The sequence below is a fragment of the Nannobrachium achirus genome (assembly GCF_963921795.1).
Source record: "Nannobrachium achirus genome assembly, chromosome: 16".
Taxonomy (NCBI): domain Eukaryota; kingdom Metazoa; phylum Chordata; class Actinopteri; order Myctophiformes; family Myctophidae; genus Nannobrachium; species Nannobrachium achirus.
In genome coordinates, this window is record NC_137823.1 from 1862174 (window position 1) to 1889604 (window position 27431).

Sequence of the window (27431 nt, forward strand, 5' to 3'; positions counted from 1 at the left end):
CCTACTCCTTTCATTGGAGCAGCCATAGGCATTAGGCAGCAAAACAATCAGGCATCTTCACAACAGACTTAAGTTCACATACAGTAGCCTAGGCCTATTTCTGTAAACAAAAAGCCAGCAATTCCCTGTATCAATGTATCTAAATGTAAGATATTTTTAACAAACCAAACCGCTTGGAAATCATGTAATTCTGCCTCTCCCACCATTGTAACTTTGCTGTCAACTTTGTAATAAGATATAGGTCTAGCTCACACTCACTGACTCACAGCCTCTTTCTTGTCTCTTAGCCTGCAGCTAAAAAATACAACAATATCCACACAAAGAAATGTAATTTAGACAAAAGATTAGTTGTCATGAAATCGTTATTGGTCTCAGGAAAACCTGATAATATTTGAAAATCTCGATTGTTGTTGTCTTGATGAACTTGTGCAAGCAGCCATGTCACTTAACTATGCTGCATGCTCTTTTTTCGAAATGAAAAGCTTCAATTTCAACATGTCAACCAGCCTGAGCTCATAGCCACGCTAATAATGTTTGTAATAATCCAAACCGTTAGTAAATCGGTCAAGATTTCAGAGAGTAAAGAGTATTTAAGTGTGCAGATCACTCACCTTACAGGCACAATACAACGGCAGGACGCGGGGGATGGTCCTGTCCTAAGATGGCCGCCAGTGAACGACGCCGCCGACTCCGCCTTGCGCCATCTAGCCTTCTTATATATATCTATGGGTCCAACTGGGAAAGATGGATAACCACGCCCCGGACTCATTTTTGAAGCTTGTGATTGGCTGGACCGGACGTAGGGAGCGCTCCGTTGTAGTCACTTGGACCGCGCGAGGTGCACCAAAACCCAATTATCATGGCGTTTATCGTGCGCTTGCCCAGGCCTTACGGCCTGGGCATAAATATAACGATTGCATTCACCACGGCTTCGTAACTCGCGCGGCGCTCCGCCGGCCGCGCGGCCCTCCGCCGGCCGCGCGGCCCTCCGCCGGCCGCGCGGCCCTGGCCCGCTCTTCGCGGCCACTCGCGCCTGCGGCGCTCGGGGGCGAAGAGCAGGACCAAGGTCCGCTGGCCTTCGCGCCGCTTGCAATGTCGTGGACAATAACTGTGAAAACGAGCGCTCTATGCCGTTTCCATCCATCTTTCCCAGTCGGATCCGTAATCACGCAACAGGGACAGCCTTGGGCATAGCCGCGTGATATCTAAAGGTAACGGCATTAGTACGGCATACACGAAGGGAGCGCTCGTTTTATGGTTAGATGTCACAGTTATTGTCCACGACATTAAGTTATTGTCCACGACATTACAAGCGGCGCGAAGGCCAGCGGACCTTGGTCCTGCTCTTCGCCCCCGAGCGCCGCAGGCGCGAGTGGCCGCGAAGAGCGGGCCAGGGCCGCGCGGCCGGCGGAGCGCCGCGCGAGTTACGAATCCGTGGTGAATGCAATCGTTATATTTATGCCCAGGCCGTAAGGCCTGGGCAAGCGCACGATAAACGCCATGATAATTGGGTTTTGGTGCACCTCGCGCGGTCCAAGTGGCCGCGAAGAGCGGGCCAGGGCCGCGCGGCCGGCGGAGCGCCGCGCGAGTTACGAATCCGTGGTGAATGCAATCGTTATATTTATGCCCAGGCCGTAAGGCCTGGGCAAGCGCACGATAAACGCCATGATAATTGGGTTTTGGTGCACCTCGCGCGGTCCAAGTGACTACAACGGAGCGCTCCCTACGTCCGGTTCAGCCAATCACAGCGCGTCTTTTCCGGGACTTGCCGCAATGCCGGTACGTTTCAATATCACGCGGCATAGCCAGACGCGTCACACATAGATATATATATCTATGGCGTCACATCTGGCCACCGGTCCTTGTTCTAAACATGTCCGTGTGTGCACATATGGGGAACTCTATGGTTCCGCGTCGATACATTTCATACCACAGTTACAAACTACTAACAAATATGCAGAGGTAAAAGTACTCACAATTCTTTCCTAATTAAAAGCATCGATACTAATAATGCATAGAAATACTGTGTTACAAGTACAAGTTCGGCATTAAAACATTTACTTGAGTAAAAGTACAAAGTTATTGGTAATATCAAAATGTACTTAAAGGTAACCTCTAACTTAAAGGAGTAGTTCACCCCCAAAATGACTTTTTTTTCCTATTGATTACTCACCCCATGGGGATTTGAGTTCAATAATATTTTTAGTTTTATTGTTCCAATAATTTGAGTAGACTCTTTGTAAGCCCATTGATTCTGGATGGAGACTCAATGCATTTGGTTCTCCATCCGCAATGGGGGTACATTTATTATAATCAAAGTATTGGCTTATGCAACATAAAACTAAAAGTATTATTGAACTCAAATCCCCACGGGGCGAGTAATCAACAGATTTTCTTTTTTTAATTTTGGGGCTGAACTAGGCCTACTCCTTTAAATAGCAGAACTACAAACTGACAACGCGTTGCATTGTGAGCTTGTAGATCGTCTATTTTCAAATGGCTGAAATGAATATAGGGCTGAAGTGGTTTATGCATGTTTTGTAATAAGAATCCACATCTACAAAGTAGCCTAATTAATAACTAAAGTTTTCAAATAATTATTGTGGAGTAAAAGTAGAATATTTGGATCCGAGATATTTCTAGTGCCCCACGCTGTTTGTTGTTGTTTTAGTACAGTATATCGCAGACCATATATATGCACTCAACTGTACGTGAAATGCATATATTAATTTCAGTGTACAAATACTTCAATCACTGAACACGTCTACTGCAAGAGTAGCCTATAAATACTCCCTCAGTAACCTCATTTAGCCTATAGGCCTACTCTAGAATGTATAGCTGTTGAAAAAGAGGGCATGTCCAATAAACAACATTAGCTCAATATCATGAAGAATGTTGCACTTTAGAACTGCTGTCCAGAAACTGCTCAACCCAATACTGATAATATATAAAATGCATTTGTATTATTGTTAGGCATTATGAGATGACTCATTCTGGGATATGTCACTTAAAGGGGTACTGCATGTCACCTAAAGGGGTACTGTCACTTTAAAAAGTCATCTTAAAATATGATTTAATATTTTTATGATTGTAATTGTGGGAATGCGCAATTATAAGCCAATCAAATTAATTGACTGTACTTAGACTACTTACTGCACTGGTCAGCTGTTGTTGGGGAGCGAGGGGCAGATTACACTGTGACATGAGTCATCACAATGATGGCTCGACCAGCTCAGCGTTCTCAAAGGGCCCGAAAATGTAGGCCTAGCCCTAACTGGGCCCTATAACTGGGCCGGCCAGAGGCCCTGTTTTGCCTTGCTAATTAGCATTTTACGGCCCCAAAACGCCAATATGTAGTCCATAAGGACATACATGGGCATTCCCCGATGATGCCCTGTTAGGGCAACCACAATAATACGATCCCTTTTATGCCCATATATGGAGATCCCTGATGTCAGCAATATTAAGCCCATATATGGGAATAGAGCAACAAAGTTTGAAGTTTGACGTCATTTACACATCATAAGAACTGTACGTGTTCCAAACAAATGATCACAGCGGTTTGACTCATCTGTGAATTATTTTGGTCAAAGTTGATCCCATGCCAAAGTTCCAGAGCTCGCCCAGCAGTCTGCTGTCACCCAGGCGGATGCATTTACACGCCCATCTGCACGTACCCATTTCTCAAAGTGAGGCCTGGTGGGGGTCCCTGAATGAATAACCACTTGAATTTTATACTCTGGAGTCTGGATATTGAAAAATAGCTGATGTACAAGCTCACAATGCATTGCATAGTGGCCTGCTTGGATTTTCTATATTATTGAACACAAATAGTTTCTGGTGACTGATATTGTGAGGACGGTTAAATGAATATCATAGGCTATGTAAATACTGAATCAAGCAACTTAAAAACTGTCTAGCCTATTATATATTATGATGTAATAATGTTGACCTCTCGCACAGGACAAAGCATGCAGAGACAAAGCAGAGACGTCAGCAGATCAGGAATACAAATTTGAAAAGTTTGATTGAAAGATCAATATTATATCAGCATGTTTACACACCGTCAGCACTGGTGATGTTCCCAGCACAGTACTACACTTTGAACCCTATAGGATTAGACATTTAGAGATAAGATTCAGGGTCTGGAATTAGAGTTAAACATGATTTAACCCATTTAGACCTGAACACATTATGACGCAATATTTGATGCTTTAACTATTGAAAAATAGCAGATATACAAGCTCACAGCGCGGCACCGAGTGCCGCGCTGCGAGCTAGTAGATCTGCTATTTTTGAAAAAGTTTTGAAAATGTGTGCAAATCTTTGAATAGATGTATTTTCAAAGCGAACGTTTGTAACTCAAATTTTGCTTCTGGGTGGTCCCTGGAACTAGATATTTTGAAATGGGGGTCCGTGGTCAAATAAAAATCATTTTGGGGGTCCTTCACATGAAAAGGTTTGAGCACCACTGACATAGTAGTCTCTCAAGAAAAGACTAACTGAGCTCCAGTTGAAGTGAAAAGGGCCTTTTCTTTGACGATGGCTGGCCAGATCGCTGACATAGAAACATAGGTTTTTTGGAGCTGTGTGGAACACAAGCTCCCTATACGTGGCTGTGTGTGTGGCCGTCCGTGTCTGTCTGTCTGTCTGTCTGTCTGTCTGTATGTAGCCTCAAAGTTTGGCACGCTACTCCTCCCACAGTTTTTGCACCACACACTCGCGCCATATGTCAAATCGACCGGCTTACTTGGGAATCGTGTGCTAGTAACTTGCTAAGAGAAAGGTTCTATAGTTTAATTGATATTAATTTATTAGTGAATTAATTTTCCCCATTGACTTATAATGGGAATTGCAAAAACTCACATTCAAGTATTTTTCTCTCGTAAACCATAGGAGCTACAGTTTCAAACCTCGGAGAGGAGATTCATAATGATTTTAAGAATGAATCCAAAAATAATTACATCACTCGGCCTCATGGTGGCGCTATAACGGCCCACTTTGCGTTTTGCCCCGTAACTCTTGAACCGTAGATCGGAAAATTAAAATTCTTTTTTCCCTGGATTCCTTGGGTCAAGACGCATCTCCCCATATAGGCCACGCCCATTTGCAGGATAGATTTTCCGCCATCTTGAATTTTCTCCAAAACACACTTTTTGCACCTTTTCCTACATATTTTCTTCAAATGTCACAAAAATCGGTACACATGATCCTGGGTGACCAGAGAGGTGCTACACACACACACACACACACACACACACACACACACACACACACACACACAGCTCCACTTCGAACAGAGGTTCGATTTTCGAAAAACCTTAGAAGGATTCAAAAGACACTTATAGAATCGGGTCAAAATTCTAATTTTCACGATTTTTCAAAAATAGCAGATCTACAAGCTCACAGCGCGGCACTCGGTGCCGCGCTGTGAGCTTGTATATCTGCTATTTTTCAATATTTAAAGCATAAAATATTGCGTCATAATGTGTTCAGGTCTAAATGAGTTAAGTATACTGGCCAGTGTCTTGGCTCATACACATCACAGCGTGACTCATTGATGTACAGTAGATCTGCCATTTTCTGGTTTTAGGCTTAAGGCCCTTTTCCACTGGCAGCGATAACGATGACGATAACGATTTTAAAAAGTGGGTTTTCAATTGAAGTGGATCGGCAGCATCCACTCAACACCGATACAGACAACGATAGCCGACAACTACATCGTTAGGATCAACAACGATGTGGTTAAGATCACAGTGATATGGAACTGTGTGTTTGTGTGTGTGTGTGTGTGTGTGTGTGTGTGTGTGTGTGTGTGTGTGTGTGTGTGTGTGTGTGTGTGTGTGTGTGTGTGTGTGTGTGTGTGTGTGTGTGTGTGTGTGTGTGTGTGTGTGTATCCATCACATGAGGACTAAGCAGTGTTTCTCAAATGGGGGTACGTGTAACCCTAAGGGTACGCAGAGGTACTACAGGGGGTATTTGAGAGAACATTAACTTTACTGTTATGTTAAATGATAAAACATTGATGAATGTATGTGAACGTGCTGCTCCGTAAAGCTTTAAACCAAATTAAGTACACATTTTGACTAGCACAACTGTTACTGAATAGAAAACAGGCTACTTACTTTAATTTTCAACATATTGACATAAAAACTGTACTTTCGACGTCAGTATTTTCTAGTCAAAATGTTGTTGTCGATTAAAGGATTCAGCAATCAAGAAAAGGGGGTACTGAAGCCCAAAAGGTTTGAGAAACACTGGACTAAAGCATGTCTTGTTTACTGAAACCTATCTGCCTATAGGTTTATCTTTATGCTTCTTCATAGTGAAGTTGATACTCTCTGACGAGGCAATCTCTAAAACCAGTTGAATGGATGACGCAGTCAGCAGTGGTTTATCAACAGGTTTATTTCCGTTCCGGCAGGTGACAAATAGCACAGCAGAAGCAGGCAATGTTCACAAGATCATCTCCATCCAAGTCTGCCCTTTTCCCTCTCAATTCAATTCAATTCAATTCAATTCAATTCAATTCAATTCACTGCTGTGCTATACTTCTCCGGTCTTCTGTATGCCTCTGCCCATGCCACAGCATTGCTCAAACCAAGTTGAGATTAAGGCCAGGATTTGGGGAAGAACACATGCAAAGCATGTCAGTGCATGGCAAGTTATTTAAAAACGTGCAAGGCAAAGAACCTGAAAACCTACCACTTCTATAGAGAATGGGACGGACTATTTTTCCCCACTCCGTTTGTCAAAAGTAAAAAAAAAAACTTCGGCACTCCTGCTTTTACGGAACACTTCAGCCATAGTTATAGATATTATTACATTACATAGTAGGGGTGTAACGATATAGTAACTGCATCGAAATATAGTTTTTAACTTAAAAAAATCGAAGTATTTCGAAATGAAAACAGCTAAAATCAAATCGTATCGTTTGAATTTGTATCGTATCGAATCGGCAGTGTAAAGAAAGAATCGATTGTATCGATACTACCTACTTTGTATTGTATTTAGCATTTTTAAGGAGAAAAAATGAAAAGGAGTGGTTTAATTACTATTCATTTCCATATAGCTACACTGGACTGATCGATAACTGTGTGTAATCTCTGTTCGATATACAATGTCCATGTATTTGGCAGATAATCACTGTGTTTACTTATTTATATCCATAATAATACATGTTTCCCTTAAAAACCTGCACTATCCACACTTTTCACACAGATTTAATTTCTTTGTTAAATAGTTACTATATCGATTTTAAATCATTGAATCGAATCGTATCGTATCGTCATGAATGAACCAATATCGTCCATGTATCGTATCGTCAACCATGTATCGTGATATCGAATCGCTATTAAAATGTAACGTTACCCCCCTATTACATAGTAATAGTGTTGACCTCTCACCCACACAGGACAAAGCAGAGATATGAGCAGCCACGTGCACACATAGACATGAAAGGGGGCTTGAGCCCCTGCCTTTTTATCCATCTGTAAAAAAGTGCCCTCTCCAGACCATAAATGCAGTTTTTACTACAGTGAAAGAAATGCAAATGCCCTCTTTCCATGCCATACCTGAACATGATGCATCATCTTATTTTCAAAGAATTGCCCTACTGTGTAGAAATCCATGCCGTACGCCACATCTCCAGCATTGCCTTTTTTATGCTTAGTTTAGTGTGTCATCAAGTATTGAAAATAGCCGACCTCCAAGCTCACAACGCGTCGCAGCGCGACACGTTGTGAGCTTGGAGGTCTGCTATTTTCAATATTTTCATCAAAAGGCCCTTTTAGAAATTTCAGCCCCTGCCTCTCTAACATTCTCTGCACGTCCCTGGACACGAGTCACCAGCTCCTGAACAGTGAATAAGAGAGAGCCACATGACAAGGCAGCATGCCAGGTCAGCAGCTTAGATTGCAGATGTAGATTTATTAAGTTAGATCGAGGGTCAGCAACCCGCGGCTCTAGAGCTGCATGCGACTCTTTAGCGCCGCCCTAGTGGCTCCCTGGAGCTTTTTAAAAAATATATGAAAATGGAAAAAGATGGGGGGGAAAATATATATATTTTTGTTGTAATATGGTTTCTGTAGGAGGGGCGTAGAATGGGCCATGGACCCCCAAGGGAAAAAGAGAAAGATAGCTGAGGAGAACAGAGGATTCAACAGTTTTTGGACCGACTCATTTGCTTTCATTGCCAATGCGGAAGGATTGCCTGCATGTTTGCTTTGTAATGAGAATTTATCAAATAACAAAAAGAGTTATGTGGAAAGACATTTCCAGGGAAGGCATGCTACATTTGGCTACAAATGTTTGTAGCCTACTTAGTCATTTTGATAGTAGGCTAATATAGCTAATATAGACACTTAACACAACAGCATGTGTTGCCTTCAAGGCTTATATAAGGCTTTTAATTTTTTGCGGCTGATTAGTTTTTTGTTATTTTGGTCCAATATGGCTCTTTCAACATTTTGGGTTCCCGACCCCTGAGTTAGATCAATATGATTAAATTACACAAGCTACACTTTGAACCCCCTCCAGACACACAATCAGTTGGCTCCAAACATGCTTCTCCACGCCTCCCTCCACCCAAATGAGAAACAGGAACAGACTATATCCCCCCACCAATCAATGCTAGGGTCTGAACGTCCCATAAATACGCGGCGTCCCACTTGTCTGTCTTCAGAGTTCTGAGCTTCAGAATGAAGGCCGCTTTGCTTCTTTTCCTGTTCTGTCTGGCGGAGGCCGACGACATCCGCTATGAGGTCAACGCGCTGTTCAAGCAACTTAACTCTTATACTGCTTTGAACGTTCCTGTTCGCCCCAATTCTTGAGGTCGAGTAGGGCCAATACGGGCGTTCGTTCGTTTGATGTTTTTTATGGATTATGATAAAAGACGTCCTTGCGCAACTTTTGAATGCATAATTGGTCGTGGTGTCGTTTTGAGGACAGCCGGAAACCTTTCATAAAAAAAAAAAGTAAACAGACTGTCCTGGCTCCGCCTGCCCAGAGCGACTCTGCACCAGCCTAGCTGCCAGGGGCGTCAATTGGGTATGGCAGGGGTATGCAGCTGCCATACCTTGACAAGGGGAAATAATAAAAATGTACTTTTCATCGTGCCTGTTGCTAAGGTATGGCAACATGACTGGTGTCTTCACCAGACACCAGTCATGTTGCCATACCTTAGCTTGTTCTGAACTGACGCCACTGCTAGCTGCTAGCAGGCTTGAGGGACTATATTGTTTTATGCATCGGGCTGTTAGTAGAGAAAGAGAGAGAGAAACGTTGGTAAAAGCGATCATTTTGTCGGAAATCAGTTGTTTTATAGTATTAGTAGTATAGTAATTGTAGTAGGTAGTAGTATTTAGCAGTACTAGAATATTGAGATGTATTAGGCCAACTCAGCCTCAACTTGCTGGTATCATTCCGCCGAAGTGCGACCCTCCCCCCCTGGCCGGAGCAGCAGCCAGCAGCAGAGCAGATCCACGGATAGAAACAAACTTTGTTAGAATTAGGATTACAAACCTACCCGCGTTGGTGACTCAGGACCAGGCAGCGCCCACGAATGGTGGTGGTGGTCGTGATGATGATCATGATGATGATGATGATGATGAAGAAGAAGAGAAAAAGATCACTGTAGCCGTTGGTATTGAAGATAAAAAGATTGAAGATGGTGCCAGTCGCGAAGAACCGGGGTCCAGAAGTGGATCAAGAGCCTCGTGATATTGTGGAAACCGATCCCGACGGAGCTCGACCCCCGTGTAGGATGGATCCCCCCGCCCGGGGGCTCACATCGCCGCAGCAGCAGAGACCCATGTACCGCCGCCACCGCCGCGAAGAGACAGACGAACTGGGCGATTTGGCCAATGAAGAATGGCTTCCGCGTAGAGACCCCTCGGAGAACAGAGGCCACGATTCTACTGTCCAAAGTAAGACTTCCAATCCAGTGCATGTATGTATTGTATAGTTGTATACTGTATATAGTTGTATACTGTGTGATAACAGAGCATCCGTGTGGAACTGGAAGCCTGGGATGGGGGGATGGTCAGTGATCAGTGAGATAGGGTAACGGTTTTCCATTGCGACGTGTTGCCACTCCGACATTGGGATCCGGTCTAGAGCCCGCCTACTGCATCCGGCTATTTACACGTACACATACATGCAAGAAATGTTTCCGTATCCGGACCGGATCAGTAACTTGATCCAAGCAGTTAGGATCCACGTGCTTGGTTTGTTTTTGTCGCTACTCAGGACACACGTGGAGTTCCTATCACGCGCGTGCACGTACCGCGTGTAGTGTACGTGCACTGCACAGCCTACTAGGATTATTTGATGGGAATTTAGGATTTATTGGCTTAGTTTGTGTGTGCGTGCGTACGATGTGTGTGAGAGAGAGGGAGAGGTTTCTTTTTATCGTCATCATCATCATCAGTAGCTGATGATGTAGCTTTTCAGTTCAATTCAAAGGAGCTTTATTGGCATGAGAAAACATACGTTTACATTGCCAAAGCAAGTGTTACAAATAAAAACTGTTGAAAATGGGGAACATATATACAGTTGGAGGGAGTACAGCTTTGTGTAAACAGAGCTATGTTGCATTGTGACATTTTATATAGGTATACAGGGTATAAAGGGAATTTCACTGTGACAGTAAATGCATGGTAACTATTTACTATAACTGCATTTTATGTTATATATGAACTTATTGTAAGTCATTTGCTAAATGTCAAAATTGTAAATTGATTTGTTTAGATATAAACTATTTGATATTTTCCTGGCTATGATTTTAGATGATGAGTCGACGATGATGATGAGCCTACTTCTTCATTTCCACATCGTGGAAAAACAAACTTTTTTCTGTAAATCAGACTTAGCACCATGCACATGCTCACATAGACATCAAAGGGGGCTTGAGCCCCTGCCCTTTTATCCATCTGTAAAAAGTGCCCTCTCCAGACCATGAATGCTGTTTTTACATAATTACTATATATATATATATATATATATATATATATATATATATATATATATATATATATATTTGTGTGGTAAGCAGGAAGTGCATAGAATGTTAGAGAGGCAGGGGTTGACATTTCTAAAACGGCCTTTTGATGAAAATAGTAGGCCCCCAACCTCCACGCATTCTGCTGTGACGCGTTGTGAGCTTGAAGGTGTACTATTTTTCATGTATTTTATAGTAATTATGTATTTGTATAATTTACAGATCGACCATGGGCTCGTGTACGAGTTCAGCAGACCCGGTGGAGCCCTTCCGGAGGAGCCTGGCTGGAGTGAAACAGAATGGAGCCCCAGGCCCTGTGCAGGCTGAATGACACACACGCACGCACGCACGCACGCACGCACGCACGCACACACACACACACACATATACACTCTGTACTGTAGACATGTAGTGTCACAGTAGTGTCACAGTGAGATAAAGAGAACCCTGAAAGCTGAAGCAGGATTCAGGCTGAAGCTCATGTCACTGTGTCAATGTTCTGCACTGCTCTTACTACTGCTCTTACTTCTCTTACACACTAAAAGTGTGTAAAAAGACACTTTTTCTTGTTTTTATTTTTTTGAATTTGTTTGTAAACAACCACTGATCATAGGTGTGATGTTACTGAAGCCAACAATAAAAGGCTAAAGAGAGATTTCTGCCTGAAAATGTATTCTTCACAAAAATGCATTTTTCTCAGCTTTATGTTCTCAAAGAGCTGTTTTTAGGCCACATTCTGCAGCTTCTAGCTAATGAACAGAACAAGATAAAAACTCGAAATCTTTTTCTGTTGCAAAGTAGACATTCTATTTTTCGTTGCCATATAATTGTTGTCTTTATAGTCGAAACCAAATTTCTCCAGTAGGCCTTCAAAGATGAGCGACAATTCTCAATTTAGCTGGCAGTGGATTGAGCTTTTTGTTCAATTCTGTGGCAGTAAAAGAGTTAAGAGCAGCCTGGAGGACAGGCTGAGCAGCCTGGAAGGACAGCAGAAGAGCAACCTGCAAGGACAAGATGGAGGTTAGAATTATTTTATACTTTAGCTATTGAAAAATAGCAGATCTACAAGCTCGCAGCGCAGCACTTGGTGCCGCGCTGTGAGCTTGTAGATCTGCTATTTTTGAAAAGTTGTGAAAATGTTTGAAATTGTTTGAATATACCGGTATGTATTTTTAAAGCAAACATTTGTAACTCAAACTTTGCTTCTGGGGGTCCCTGGATCTAAATATTTTGAGGTGGGGGTCCGTGGCCAAATACATATCATTTTGGGGGTCCACTGACATAGAAACATAGGCTTTTTAGAAACCTGTTAGGATTTAAAAGACATTTATAGAATCAGGTCAAAAATATTCAATCTGTGCCGCTTGTATATCTGCTATTGCATATCTGCTATTTAGCTTGTATATCTGCAATATTATAATATGAATATGAATTTGATCAGAGCGCCGCGTTTTTTTTTTCAATTACTTTTTTGATGACTCTAACATTCATTAGAAGGACAATATCAGCCACCAGAAGCAGGGTGTGTGTTTTCAATGAGTTTCATGGTTAAATGGAGTTTGAAGGTCTTAAAAATGAAGGCTTATAGAAGTTATACATGTACAAAGTGGAATGTGATTCAAATGTTTCCAGTTGTCAGTACCTTTACTTCTTCTCCACTACATTTCAGACTAAACTATTGTACTTTTTACTCTAGGCCAGGATCAGCCATGTTTGTGAAGCCCCTGCTGGACGTCAGGGACTTCCATACTAACAGCTCAGATACCAACATAGAGACTGTCACGATATGCCTGCCTGAGATCTCCATTACCTTGCTGTATAAACCACCTGCTAGCCCCTTTGTATGGCCTGAACTACCACCTAAATGTAGGAAGAAGCATGCTGTGGTGATTGGGGACTTTAATTCCCACCACACAATGTGGGGATATGACTCAACCAACAGCGATGGTGAACTAGTTGAAAGTTGGATGGAAAACACAGGCTTGCAGCTGGAGCTCATTCACAACTCTAAACTCCCCAAGTCCTTCAACAGCTGCCGCTGGAGAAGAGGCTACAACCCTGATCTGTGCTTCATCAGCCAGAGACTAGCACATCTGACTGAGAAAACGGTGCTGAAACCGCTCCCCAAGTCACAACATCGACCAATCTCAGTCACGATCAAACCTGCCATCACAAAGTCCGAAGTACCCTTTCGACGCCGTTTCAACCTCATGAAGGCCAAATGGGACGAATATAGCGAAGGAATGGAAAAAGCCTTAACAGACATTGAACCCACACCTGACAACTACACCATGTTTGTTCAGGCTGTAAAGAAGACAGCTTGCGCACATATCCCACGTGGATGCCGAAAAGAATATATCGCAGGCCTCACAGAGGAGTCGTCACAGATGCTGGAGTGCTATGAACTGGAGTTTCAAAAGGACCCTTTTTCAGATGCCACTAGTGAACTGAGCGACACACTCATGGAATCCCTAGGGAAGGAAAGGCGGAAAGCCTGGCAGGATCTTGTAGAGAACATCAATATGACCCAGAACAGCAAAAAAGCCTGGTCTACAATCCGGAAAATAAACGGTGATAAGATCACACCACCGGCTATATCCGATGTAACACCAAACCAGGTAGGGAGCCAACTGGTGGCCAATGGGAGACGAGCGGAAAAGCGCAGGGCTAAAGGACAACACCATCTCACCACCATCCCAGGCAGTCAGCAGAACATGTCTATCCTAACCAAGCCCTTCACCTTTGAGGAGCTTGAAGCAGGACTAAGCACCATGAAGCTGGGCATAGCTGCAGGTCCTGATGACATACTGACCGAGATGATCACTCACCTGGGCCCAGCCGCCAAACAATGGCTTATGAACATGTATAACACCTGCCTCCAAACCCAGCACATACCAACAATTTGGAGGAAAGCCACCATCATCGCTCTCCTAAAACCTGGAAAAGACCCCAACCTCCCCAAAAGCTACCGGCCCATCTCCCTACTATGTATCACCTACAAGCTGTTCGAGAGACTACTCCTTACCCGACTATCCCCCCAGATAGACGCTGAGCTGATTAAAGATCAAGCTGGTTTCAGACCCGGAAAGTCTTGCTCAGGCCAACTGCTAAACCTCACCCAATACATCGAGGACGGCTACCAGAAGAAGCTGATAACAGGCGCTGCCTTTGTAGATCTGTCGGCAGCTTATGACACCGTCCAACACAGGCTGCTGATCAAAAAACTTTTTGACATGACAGCGGACAACAAACTGTGCAATACAATCAGATGTCTTCTGAGCAACCGGATGTTTTATGTCACACTCAACAATAAAAAAAGCAGATGGTTCCACCAGAACAACGGGCTGCCACAGGGCAGTGTCCTGGCACCTCTCCTCTTCAATGTCTATACCAACGACCAGCCCCTACCAGAAGGATGCAGCAGGTTCATCTATGCAGATGACCTAGCCACGACAACGCAGCAGCATACCTTCCCAGAAGTTGAGTCAACCCTGGAAAGAGGACTCTCAGATATGTCTGTGTACTATCTGGAAAACCATCTGCGTCCAAACCCTGGGAAGACCCAAATCTGCAGCTTCCATCTCAAAAACAGGGAGGCTAAACGGGAGCTCAACGTGACTTGGGACGGAATAAGGCTCGAAAATCACCAGCACCCAGTCTACCTGGGAGTAACCCTAGACCGTACCCTCAGCTACAAGGAGCACATCAAGAAGACGAGAGCTAAGGTGTCAACCAGGAACAGCCTCCTGCGACAACTGACTAATTCAAAGTGGGGAGCTCACCCAAGTACACTACGTACAACGGCACTAGCCCTGTGCTATTCCACCGCCGAATATGCCTGCCCAACTTGGTACAAATCAAGTCACGCGCACAAAATAGACCCTATCCTAAATGAGACCTGTAGGATAGTGACTGGGTGCATTAAAACAACCCCCCACCTGACATCCGCAGAGCAGTCATCGCCAAAGCAGAACGCACAAAGCAGGCCAACGACAACCGGCACCTACTTCATGAACACTATGCCCCCCAGAAACGACTCAAGTCCAGGAGCAGCTTCTTAGACACCACTGCAACACTGGAGACCACGCCATCTGCTGCCAGGATCACTGAGTGGCACAAGCAGTGGAACAGCCTGGGCAGCCGGACAACGCAGTGGACAGAGAGAGGCATCACCCCTGAGGAATGTCTCGCTACTGGCCATGATCAACCTTGGGCTGTCTGGAAGACATTAAACCGTCTGAGAGTCGGCGAAGGACGATGCAAGGCATCCATGAAGAAATGGACATTAGCATCTTCTGATGCATGTGCGTGCGGCGAACCACAAACTATGGAACACATCATGAGATGTAGATATGCTCCACAATGTACTGGACATGACCTGGCCGAGCCAAATGCCGCTGCACTCGCCTGCGCCACCCACTGGAAAGATGTGATATAGATGATGGCCGGACACGAGGAAGAAGACTCTAGGCCTACTACAATTATGTGAAAACTTTAGTTATTTTGTAGATTTTGATTATTATTACAAAACATAGAGTAACCACTTCAGCCCTATAGGCCTACATTTCGGCCATTTGAAAATGGCTGTTCTAAGCTCACAATGTGTAGCAAATAACAATGTGGCGCATTGTGAGCTTGTAGAACGACGAGATTTTTACATCAAAACTTGACCTTCTGCATAATGAGTATACTTTCTACTTTTGATACTCTAAAGCTGGTTGCACACTGCTGCGTTTTTCGGGCCGAATATCGGAGTGAATTTCGGAGCACGCAAATAAAAAAATCAAACTCACTTTATGTCAGTCACGTTTGCACTCTGCCGTCCGTTTCGCGCACCACTCTGTCCTTTGCTCTCTCTATCTCTCTCTCTCCTTGCCCTGAAAAACGCATTTCGCAACGAAAAACGCAGCAGTGTGCAACCACCTTTTGTCCATTTGGATGCCAATACATTTGTGCTATACCGTAACTCAAGACATTTTTACCAGACTTTTACTTGTAACAGTATTTATAGATTGCAGTATTACTACACATTTACCCATTAGAACGGGTAGGCCTACACCTTATTGTGTATTATTATTTTATGCTTTAACTATTGAAAAATAGTAGATATACAAGCTCACAGCACGGCACCAAGTGCCGCGCTGCGAGCTTGTAGATCTGCTAGTTTTTAAAAATTGTGAAAATTTGAATTTTGACCCGATTCTATAAGTGTCTTTTGAATCCTTCTAAGGTTTTTTTTAAAAACCTGTGTTTCTATGTCAGCAATCTGGCCAGCCATCGTCAAAGAAAAGGTCCTTTTCACTTAACTGGAGCTCAGTTAGTCTGTTCTTGAGAGACTATGTCAGTGGTTCTCAAAACTTGTGAAGGACCCCCAAAATGATATGTATTTGGCCACGAAACCCCATCTCAAAATATTTAGTTCCAGGGACCACCCAGAAGCAAAATTAGAGTTACAAACGTTCACGTAAAAAAATACATATTCAAAGATTTTCCACACATTTTCACGACTTTTTCAAAAATTGCAGATCTACAAGCTCACAGCGCGGCACTCGGTGCCGCGCTGTGAGCTTGTATATCTGCTATTTTTCAATAGTTAAAGCATTCAATAATCCTAGGCCTAAAACCAGTGAGTACTTTCTCCACCACTGAATTTCACTCGTCAGTTTCTCTGTGATCTCTTTCAGATATGGCTTCCAGGCTGTCTGCCAGTGAAACCAAGATGGACCAGCTCCAGACCAGACTTAGTGAGAGTGAGAAGCTAGTCGAAGAGCTGCAGAAACAAAAAGCAGGTGCAGTAGGGGTGGGCGATATGGAAAAATACAACATCACAATATTTTCCCAAGCTGTATCACGATACACGATTTTATCACGATTCTTTTTCACGTTGGTTTTTATGGTCATTGTTCAAGTTACTTGACAAAAACTAGACTCTCTGGGTCTGGGTATGTAACTTTGACAGCATACAAATGAAACCAAATGGTTTAATTTGTATCCTGTCAAGGTTAAGTGGAGACCTTGACATATTAAAGTTTGAGAACTTCTGATTTAGACCAAAATGCAGGTTTAAATTGAATTCTGCAATGAATCTCTGTATTAACGATTAAACAGGATTTTTTTACAAGGCTCCCTCAATTGTATCGCGATATATACGATATCTCTGAAATTGCATATCGATATTTATCACCATATCGCCCACCCCTAAGGTACAGTATTGAGAATATTCTACAAACCACCAAAAGTCTAAATATCTGAACTGATGCTTAGTTTAGACAATCTGGATGTTCCTCGGAAGCACATTTGAAAGTATAGGCAAATTGATTCTGTATTGGCAAAGGTAGGGGTAAGTGGTCAGGGTACTAAAGTATCGTTCGATTTTCAATAGGAATTCAATTTTAAAAAATCATTTTTCTCTCAATTTTTTAATTTTCCAGCTCCCCATAAAATCAAATATTGGTTCATTTTTCCAATTTTCTAGCTTGCAAAAAAATCAGGAAAATGCTTCAATTTTGCTTCAATTTTTTAAATGTGTGATTCGTCTTTGTCATTATTTGATTTGGAACCGACAAAGGAAAAACATCTTTAAAAAAGGTATTTTTCATTTTTTACCACATTACGAATATCAAAAAATTGACCAATTTTTTCAATTTTCTAGCTTGCAAAAAAATCAGGAAAATGCTTCAATTTTTTAAATGTGTGATTCATATTTGTCATTATTTGATTTGGAACCGACAAAGGAAAAACATCTTTAAAAAAGGTATTTTTCATTTTTTTACCACATTACGAATATCAAAAAATGGACCAATTTTTCAAATGTTCTAGCTTGCAAAGAAATCAGGAAAATGCTTCAATTTTTTAAATGTGTGATTCGTCTTTGTCATTATTTGATTTGGAACCAACAAAGGAAAAACATCTTGAAAAAGGTATTTCTTAATTTCTTACCCCATTACAACAATCAAAAAATGGGCCCATTTTTCCAATTTTCTAGCCCACAAAAAAGTCAGGAAAATGCTTAAAATTTGCTCAATTTTTTGAATGTGTGATTCATATTTTGGCATTATTTGATTTGGAACCGACAAACAAAAAATAGGCCCATTATTCAATTTTCAAGTCCAGGAAAGAAATCGTCATCATGAATGTCACGTGACCACGTGTCAAGTCACATGGTACACAACTTCAAAATAAAAGCTGTAGGCTAGTCTAACATCCAACAAGTAATAGGATCAACATGCAGGCAGGCAGGGGGTCCATGAGGGGTTTACAAGGGGGTCCATGGCTGGTTCCCAAAGTGTGGTTTGGGGACCCCCAGGGTTTCTATGGCTGGTTCACAACAGCCTGGTACACGTACAGCCATGGCTGGTTCCCAAAGTGTGGTTCGGGGACCTCTGGAGGTCCATGACGGATTTCCAAGGGGGTCCATGGCTGGTTCTCAAAGTGTGGTTCGGGGACCTCTGGGGGTCCCTGAGGGGTTTCCAAGGGGGTCCATGGCTGGTTAGCAATAAGTGTGTTTAATTGCGACCGTAGTAGGTCGCAGTTACTTTTACACTCTCTACTATCCAAACCTCCACCAGCCGTCAGCCTGTCCTTCCCTCCGTCACGTCACTCGTCACACGTCACACTTTCCCCCTACTCATATCTCCGCCACCGTTGCCCCGATCCATGCCAAAATTTCCATACAAACTCCTTGCCTGCCAAACTACAACCTCGAAGGACCCCCGGAGCTCCAGGGACCCCCAGGTCCCTGGGGGACCCCCAGGTGTAAAAAATGACCAAATGTGCAAAAAAGACCACCCCAAAGGGGCTGCTCACGGGGAATTCCCGGGGACCACCGACTCCTGGTGCTCCAGAACGGATGCAAAAGTGGTGGCGCCCCCAGTGGAGGACCCCCTCCACTGCAGCTCACATAAAATGCCTTAACTCGGGCTAGGAGCGACCGGGAGAGCCGGGGCCGGTACCTATTCGTCCGCCTCGGCAGCGCGGAGACCCCACCTCTCATTTCTCATATGGCCCTCTTCTAGCGCCACCATGAGGCCGATTCTGCAAAACACATTTTTGGACACTGCTCCTAAAATTTTTGCCCTAAAATCACACAAATCGGTACACAGTATGTCTACACTCATGTCATCAACTTGGATCTGTCCCATATAGCGCCACCTTCAGGCCGATTTTTTAAAACACATTTTTGGACACTGCTCCTACAATCTTTGCCCTAAAATCACGCAAATCGCTACACAGTATGTCTACACTCATCTCATCAACATGGATCTGTCCCATTTAGCGCCACCTTCAGGCCGATTTTTTTAAACACATTTTTGGACACTGCTCCTACAGATTTTGCCCTAAAATCACACAAATCGCACAGTATCTCTACAGTCATGTAATCAAAACGCATCTGTCCCATCCAGCGCCACCATCAGGACGATTTTGGTAAAACAAACTTTTGGCCTTTTTGTGGAGATAAGCGACCAACGGTCGCTTATCTCCCGATTAGGGAGTCTTACTGGTAGTGTAATAGGTGAAATAGTGTAATAGTGCATTCTTATCAAAACCTCCACCAGCTGTCAGTCTGTCAGTCAGTCTGTCAGTCAGACTTTCAGTCACACTTTTGCCCTTCTCATAGTGGTTTTGGCTGCCAAACCACTACCCCATTTCTCCCTCTTCTAGCGCCACCATGAGGCCGCTTCTTGCAAAACACATACTTTTTTGGACACTGCTCCTACAAATTCTGCCCTAAAATCACGTAAAGCGGTACACATTATGTCTACACTCATGTCATCAGCATGGATCTGTCCGAGATAGCGCCACCATCAGGGCATCCTAAAATCACGCTTTGCTGTGATTTTACGCTTTGCGTGATTTTACGGCAAAATCTGTAAAAGCAGAGTCCAAAAATGTCTTTGAAAAATCGCCCTGATGGTGGCGCTATCTTGGACAGTGTCAACCCAGTGTAGACATACTGTGTACCGCTTTGCGTGATTTTAGGGCAAAATTTGTAGGAGCAGTGTCCAAAAATGTGTTTTGCAAGAAGCGGCCTCATGGTGGCGCTAGAAGAGGGAGAAATGGGGGTAGTGGTTTGGCAGCCAAAATCACTATGAGAAGGGAAAAAGTGTGACTGAAAGTCTGACTGACAGACTGACTGACAGACTGACAGCTGGTGGAGGTTTTGATAGTAACTGCAACCTGACGGTCGCAATGACACTATTATATTATTACACTTATTACAATATTACACTATTACCCTTATTGCGCTATTACACTACCAGTAAGACTCCCTAATAGGGTGATTTTAGGGCAGTGTCCAAAAATGTGTTTTCAAAAATCGGCCTGAAGGTGGCGCTATATGGGACAGATCCATGTTGATGACACGAGTGTAGACATACTGTGTACCGATTTGCGTGATTTTAGGACAAAAAATTTAGGAGCTGTGTCCAAAAATTTGTTTTGCAAGAATCGGCCTCATGGTGGCGCTAGAAGAGGGTCATGTGTGAATTGATGGGTGGAGGTTGTGGTTTGGCAGGCAAGGAGTATGTGTGCAAAATTTGGCATGGATCTGGGCAACGGTTGCGGAGATATGAGCAGGGCAAAAGTGTGACGTGTGACAGACAGACAGACAGACTGACTGACTGACTGACGGACGGACGGACGGACGGACGGACGGACGGACTCAAAGCTGGTCGAGGTTTTGATAGTAACTGCGACATAACGGTCGCAATAACATTTATGCTATTTCAATATTACAAGTAATGCACTATTACACTATTTCACCTATTACACTACCAGTAAGACTCCCTAATCGGGAGATAAGCGACCGTAGGTCACGTGTATACACAAAGAGGGCTGTAACTGCCATTGGTTCCTAGTTGTGTGGGCAATGTGTAGACATACTGTGTACCAATGTGCGTGATTTTAGGGCAAAATCTGTAGGAGCAGTGTCCAAAAATGTGTTTAGCAAGAATCGGCCTCATTGTGGCGCTAGAAGAGGGCCATGTGAGAAATGAGGGGTGGGGTCTCCGCGTTGCCTTGGCGGACGAATAGGTACCGGCCCCGGCTCTCCCGGACGCTCCTAGCCCGAGTTACGGCATTTTATGTGAGCTGCAGTGGAGGGGGTCCTCCACTGGGGGCGCCACCACTTTGGCATCCGTTCTGGAGCAGCAGGAGTCGGTGGTCCCCGGGAATTCCCCGTGAGCAGCCCCGTTGGGGTGGTCATTTGGTCATTTTTGCATATTTGGTCATTTTTTACATCTGGGGGTCCCCCAGGGACCTGGGGGTCCCTGGAGGTCCGGGGGTCCATGGAGGTTGTAGTTTGGCAGGCAAGGAGCGTGTGTGCAAAATTTGGCATGGATCGGGCCAACGGTTGCGGAGATATGAGCAGGGCAATAGTGTGACGTGTGAGGTGTGACAGACAGAGGGACAGACAGACAGACAGACAGACAGACGGACAGTTTGTGCAGGCTGTGATAGTAAGTAGCGACCTACGGTCGCAATTACACTTATTGCTAACCAGCCATGGACCCCTTTGGAAACCCCTCAGGGACCCCCAGAGGTCCCCGAACCACATTTATTGCTAACCAGCCATGGACCCCCTTGGAAATCCGTCATGGACCTCAAGAGGTCCCCGAACCACACTTTGGGAACCAGCCATGGCTGTACGTGTACCAGGCTGTTGTGAACCAGCCATAGAAACCCTGGGGGTCCGCAAACCACACTTTGGGAACCAGCCATGGACCCCCTTGTAAACCCCTCATGGACCCCCTGCCTGCCTGCATGTTGATCCTATTACTTGGATGTTAGACTAGCCTACAGCTTTTATTTTGAAGTTGTGTACCATGTGACTTGACACGTGGTCACGTGACATTCATGATGACGATTTCTTTCCTGGACTTGAAAATTGAATAATGGGCCTATTTTTTGTTTGTCGGTTCCAAATCAAATAATGCCAAAATATGAATCACACATTCAAAAAATTGAGCAAATTTTAAGCATTTTCCTGATTTTTTTGTGGGCTAGAAAATTGGAAAAATGGGCCCATTTTTTGATTGTTGTAATGGGGTAAGAAATTAAGAAATACCTTTTTCAAGATGTTTTTCCTTTGTCGGTTCCAAATCAAATAATGACAAAGACGAATCACACATTTAAAAAATTTAAGCATTTTCCTGATGTTTTTGCAAGCTAGAAAATTGGAAAAATTGGTCCATTTTTTGATATTCGTAATGTGGTAAAAAAATGAAAAATACCTTTTTTAAAGATGTTTTTCCTTTGTCGGTTCCAAATCAAATAATGACAAATATGAATCACACATTTAAAAAATTGAAGCATTTTCCTGATTTTTTTGCAAGCTAGAAAATTGAAAAAATTGGTCAATTTTTTGATATTCGTAATGTGGTAAAAAATGAAAAATACCTTTTTTAAAGATGTTTTTCCTTTGTCGGTTCCAAATCAAATAATGACAAAGACGAATCACACATTTAAAAAATTGAAGCAAAATTGAAGCATTTTCCTGATTTTTTTGCAAGCTAGAAAATTGGAAAAATGAACCAATATTTGATTTTATGGGGAGCTGGAAAATTAGAAAATTGAGAGAAAAATGATTTTTTAAAATTGAATTCCTATTGAAAATCGAACGATACTTTAGTACCCTGACCGTAAGTGACATTATTTGGTTAAAACTAGAAGGTTTTTAAAGCTCTACACTTTGGTAGAGGTTTGGCTTGTGTAGCTACCTTGCCATGATGTAACTCCAAAGGTGGACAAAAAGTAATACAAAAAAAGAAAATAGAAAATAGAAAATCATTCAAAATATGCTCATCAATGACTTTTGACATTGCACAGTTGAACAGCTCTCAAAGTCCCTCTTTTACTAAAACAGTGACTTTGAGATCTGTTCTATCGTACAGTCATCAAGGACACTATTTTGAATGATCAATTTCTAGTCAATGCAGAATATTCCCCACATTTGGAGTTACATCATGGCAACGTAACTACACAACCCAAACCTCTACCAAAGATCCCCCCCTTGTACAGTATCTCTATATTGTGAAGTTCAGGAGTCATTTTGAACAGTCTGGTGAGGAACTCTACTGCTGCCTCTCCTAAACCAGGGCTTTTCAAAGTGGGTGACGGGGCACCCTGGGGTGCCGTGACGGCAGTCCAGGGGTGCCGCGAGATAATTTGATAATATTTGGAATTTATTTGGACACTTGAAAATATATTTAGTATCATTTTAAACACAAAGTTATTTACAGTCAGTTCTAACCAAAATGGCTATTATCTCAACGTTTTCCTCGCAACTTAATCACCAAAATATCATCACTGTCGGGCAGAAACCTCGTATCTCCAGGTTTCAAATGTGTACGTCTTTTGGTAAAGCAAAGCCCTGCTTAATCATACAAGACTGTCGCACAAAACTAGTGAAAACAGCCGATCTACGATGTGAGGCGTTGTGTGCTTGTAGATCGTCTGTTTTCACTAGTTCAGTACATTTTGTAGATGATAAATACAAAACGAATGGTTTTGAACATACAAGGTTTCCACCCAACAACGACGATATGTTATGAATATAAGGTGCTGGGAGTGAAAATTATAATGTGCCTCGGATTAAAAAAATATATATTTATGGGGTGCCCTGAGACAAAAACGTTTGGGAACCCCGGGTCTGGACCAACTGCCTTCCTATGCTTCATAATCCTCATGACATAATTTAATGTTAATTACCTGTGGGTATTTATGATTGATTGCATGTGATTGTATTGATTGTGATATTGTATCGATTTCAGCCCACCTTGCTCAGCTGTCCACCGTGCAGACCCAAGTGCAGAAACTGAGCAGTAAGTACTGTATTGTATAGGCCTATATATTGACTTAACACTGATGCTATTCTTAACACTGAATCTGAAATGTAAAAGTGAGTTGGTAATGTCACACACGTAAAAGATAACATGTATAGTATTAGTCACATGACTTTACCTTGAGCTGACATTTTATTAAAAGGCCAATTCATGTCTTGATTCCAAGTAGATTAAAGATCTGTATACCGGTCCTCCTGTAATGTCAACTGAGACATAAATGCTACAGCATAGGTTTTTCAAAAAATCTTAGAAGGATTCAAAAGACACTTATAGAATTGTATCAAAATTCTAATTTTCACGATTTTTCAATAGTTAAAGCATAAACTAATGATACACAATAATGTGTACCTGTTCTAAATGGGTTAAAAAGCATCACAGAGATCAGATCCCACCTTTATCAACAAGTTTTGTTCAAAGAGCTCCTATACTTGAACAGTACCTCACAATGGCTGCTATATATATACCGTGTATATATATATATATATATATATATATATATATGCTTGAGTGTTTAGTATAATTCATAGTTTTTGAATTATTAACAGTTGTTTCGTGTTCCTGTGTTGACAGACAAACCACAGGTGGCCTTCTCTGTTGGCCTGGGCCAAAGTGTTGGACCGCATACTATTGACACAACTGTGATCTATAGGAATGTCACCACCAACATCGGCAACGCATACAATCCAATCCATGGTGATTATCTTCATATTATTTGGTCCTCACTAATGTTAATTACTTTGCGCCACTATAGATAACTTCAGTGAACTATTTTCAACCCAGTTCACTTCAGTAACAAAAAACAGGTTAACTTTAGCTGTAATATGGTTCTCTGACCTAGAACAAAAGTGTGTTGCCTTAACTTGCCTATACCAACCACACTAATTAAGATTCAAGATTCAATAACTTTATTGCCATGTCAACAAGTTGATAGGAATTTGTCTTGGTTCACTCTCAACATAAAACAAAAAACAAAAACAAGGACAGTGCACATATACAGACATCCATAAACACACAAAAGTAAACAACAGGAAACAATCCCCAGCCGCAGTTTAAAGTGCTATATACATACAGTAAATGAATAAGTGCATAACGAGTCAGTGCAAGTTCAGGTGTCTAATAGCTAAGGGGTAGGTGCTGTCTCTGAAGCCAGATGTTTTGCTTATAATGCTTCTGTATCTCCTGCCTGATGGGAGGAGATTGAAGAGGTAGTGAGCGGGATGAGAGTTGTCTGCTATGATTTTATTAGCCTTCCTAATTATTCTTGTGGAGAAGAGTGATGAGAGTGAGGGGAGTCCTATGATCTTTGATGCTCGGCGTACCACCCTCTCTAGCTGAGTCTTGTCCTGGGATGTTGTGTGACCAAACCAGACAGTCAATGAAAAGGTGAGCACGCTTTCAATGGTAGCCCTATAAAAGTGGGTCATGGCTGCTTGGCTGACCCTGAACTTTTTTAGCTGCCGCAGGAAATAGAGCCGCTGGTGTGATTTTTTGATCTTTAATTAGTGTGGTTGATTGTCATTGTACACACCTTAGTTGGTTGTCCCACACAAGCCGCCACAGTCTCGTAAATCATGATTTGGGGTGATGCCAATCAAAGTGGCTGCTACTGGGGGTCCTGACCCACAGGTTGAGAACACACTTTAAGTGGTGTTAATGAACTTTACATACACTAAATAATTACACAGCTTACACATCTTGCTGTCAGTAGAAAGCTTGTATGTCCAAAACTGTTACTTTTATATAAAACAAAGAAGCTGTTGTTCCAATGGATTCTAATGTAGTTATTCTTTTACAAACTGTTGTTAATAGTTTTCAGTATAAAGTAGAGTGATACTTAATATCACTCTGATATTTCACTTTCACTAAATCAGGCTTTTATGAACACCCTGAACAGTTTTTAATTTGATTGATTAAATATTTAGATATTTCATGTAAATGTTATCAGGCCCTCCTCCTGCAGGAGGCCTCCCCATACACACCCATTGTAACTTCAAACTCCATTTCAACCATGATGATTCATTAAAAACACCATTATTTTTTCTAATGACTCATAATACCCTCCTAATACGTGAGCAGGCTGTTTTATTTATTTTGAATATTGTATTATTGTATCTATTTATTTTTCCATTTTCCCAAAGAATTATTAAAAATAAATGAAAAAAGTTATCAAAAAAACTCACGTATTAGGAGGGTAGTATGAGTCACTAGAAGAAATAATGGGTGTTTTTAATGAATCTATCCTGGTTAAAATGGAGTTTGAAGTTTACAATGGGTGTGTATGGGGCCCTCCTCCTGGAGGAGGAGAACTGATAGCATTTACATCAAATATCTAAATATTGAATGAAGCAAATTAAAATCTGTGCAGGGTGTTCATAAAAGCCTGATTAGACAATAAAATGACCAAAAGTTTGTATTTTTTAATTTTTTAAATGAAATATCCCTTTAATGGAAAAAAAGAAACATACACATGTTCGGACAAGGTTTCTGCCCGACAACGATATGTAGCAGATGTGCGATTTGTTTATTATTATTAATACATTATCATTCTGACAGGTATCTTCACATGTCCAGTTAAAGGAGTCTATCTCTTCATGTTCACTGCATCTCAACATGGAGCATCAAAGGAGTATCTGTCCATCCACATGTACAAAAATGATGAGAAAATCATGCATGAAGTTGGTTGGAATAATCACGGATATTGGGCATCCATTTCCAATGGAATTATCATAGAGCTGGAGGAGAGAGACACAGTTTACATGAGATTACCTGCTAGATGCAGGCTCTATGCCACCTCAGCCAGCAACCTGAACCAGAACCAGTGGAGTGGTGTTCTGGTCTAACGCTGTTACTACCAGTACCAGGGGCGTCGCACCAAATTCTGGGCCCTGGGTACAAGATTCATAGGGGGAGGGGGTTTAACTATTGAAAAATAGCAGATGTACAAGCTCACAGCGCGGCACCGAGTGCCGCAGCTTGTATATCTACTATTTTTCAATAGCTAAAGTATAACTTAAGGCCCCTCCACCTTGGGCCCTAGTAACTCAGTCCCACTTTCCCCCCCTTTGTGACGCCCCTGACTGGTACCATTATAGAGTGTGTACTATGTAACACTCAACTTTGCTGTTGCTAGTTTGATTTCTCCAGCATGTGCAAAGGAATATTTTACCTCCAGATTGTGATCACTAAAAATAAAACAAATTAAGGAACAAATGCTAACAATGAGGACCACAGAGCAACGTTTGCATTTTCTATTAAGGTTACTATACTGTAGGTTATATATATATATATATATATATATATATATATATATATATATATATATATATATATATATATATACATACTTGTATTTTGTTTTATTCTTCTCAATTAACCTACACATTGAAATCTAAGAAATTGTTTTAGGGATGATTTTTTTTTTCCTCCCTGGTTACTAATACTTATGAACAATATTTGATAAAACTATGTTTTTAATAATGGTTAAGGTTTTAAATACTAAGTATAACGTTGTTGTTAGATGGCATGAATCAATGATTCATTTAGTAAAACGTAAGCATGACACAAGAATGTGTTCGTAAAACAGAATCTCA

At 42.2% G+C, this 27431-nt stretch overlaps 1 protein-coding gene across 1 annotated transcript; it reads left to right on the plus strand.

The window, feature by feature from the left end:
• The first annotated feature begins 8623 nt into the window (after window positions 1-8623).
• LOC308300528 (complement C1q-like protein 2) lies at window positions 8624-27108 on the plus strand. Its single transcript, XM_080744376.1, has 6 exons — window positions 8624-8784; window positions 11945-12019; window positions 16684-16788; window positions 23770-23820; window positions 24412-24534; window positions 26395-27108. The coding sequence occupies exons 1-6, from the start codon at window positions 8700-8702 to the stop codon at window positions 26679-26681; spliced, it is 726 nt and encodes a 241-aa protein (XP_080600502.1). The 5' UTR covers window positions 8624-8699; the 3' UTR covers window positions 26682-27108.
• Window positions 27109-27431: the final 323 nt, after the last annotated feature.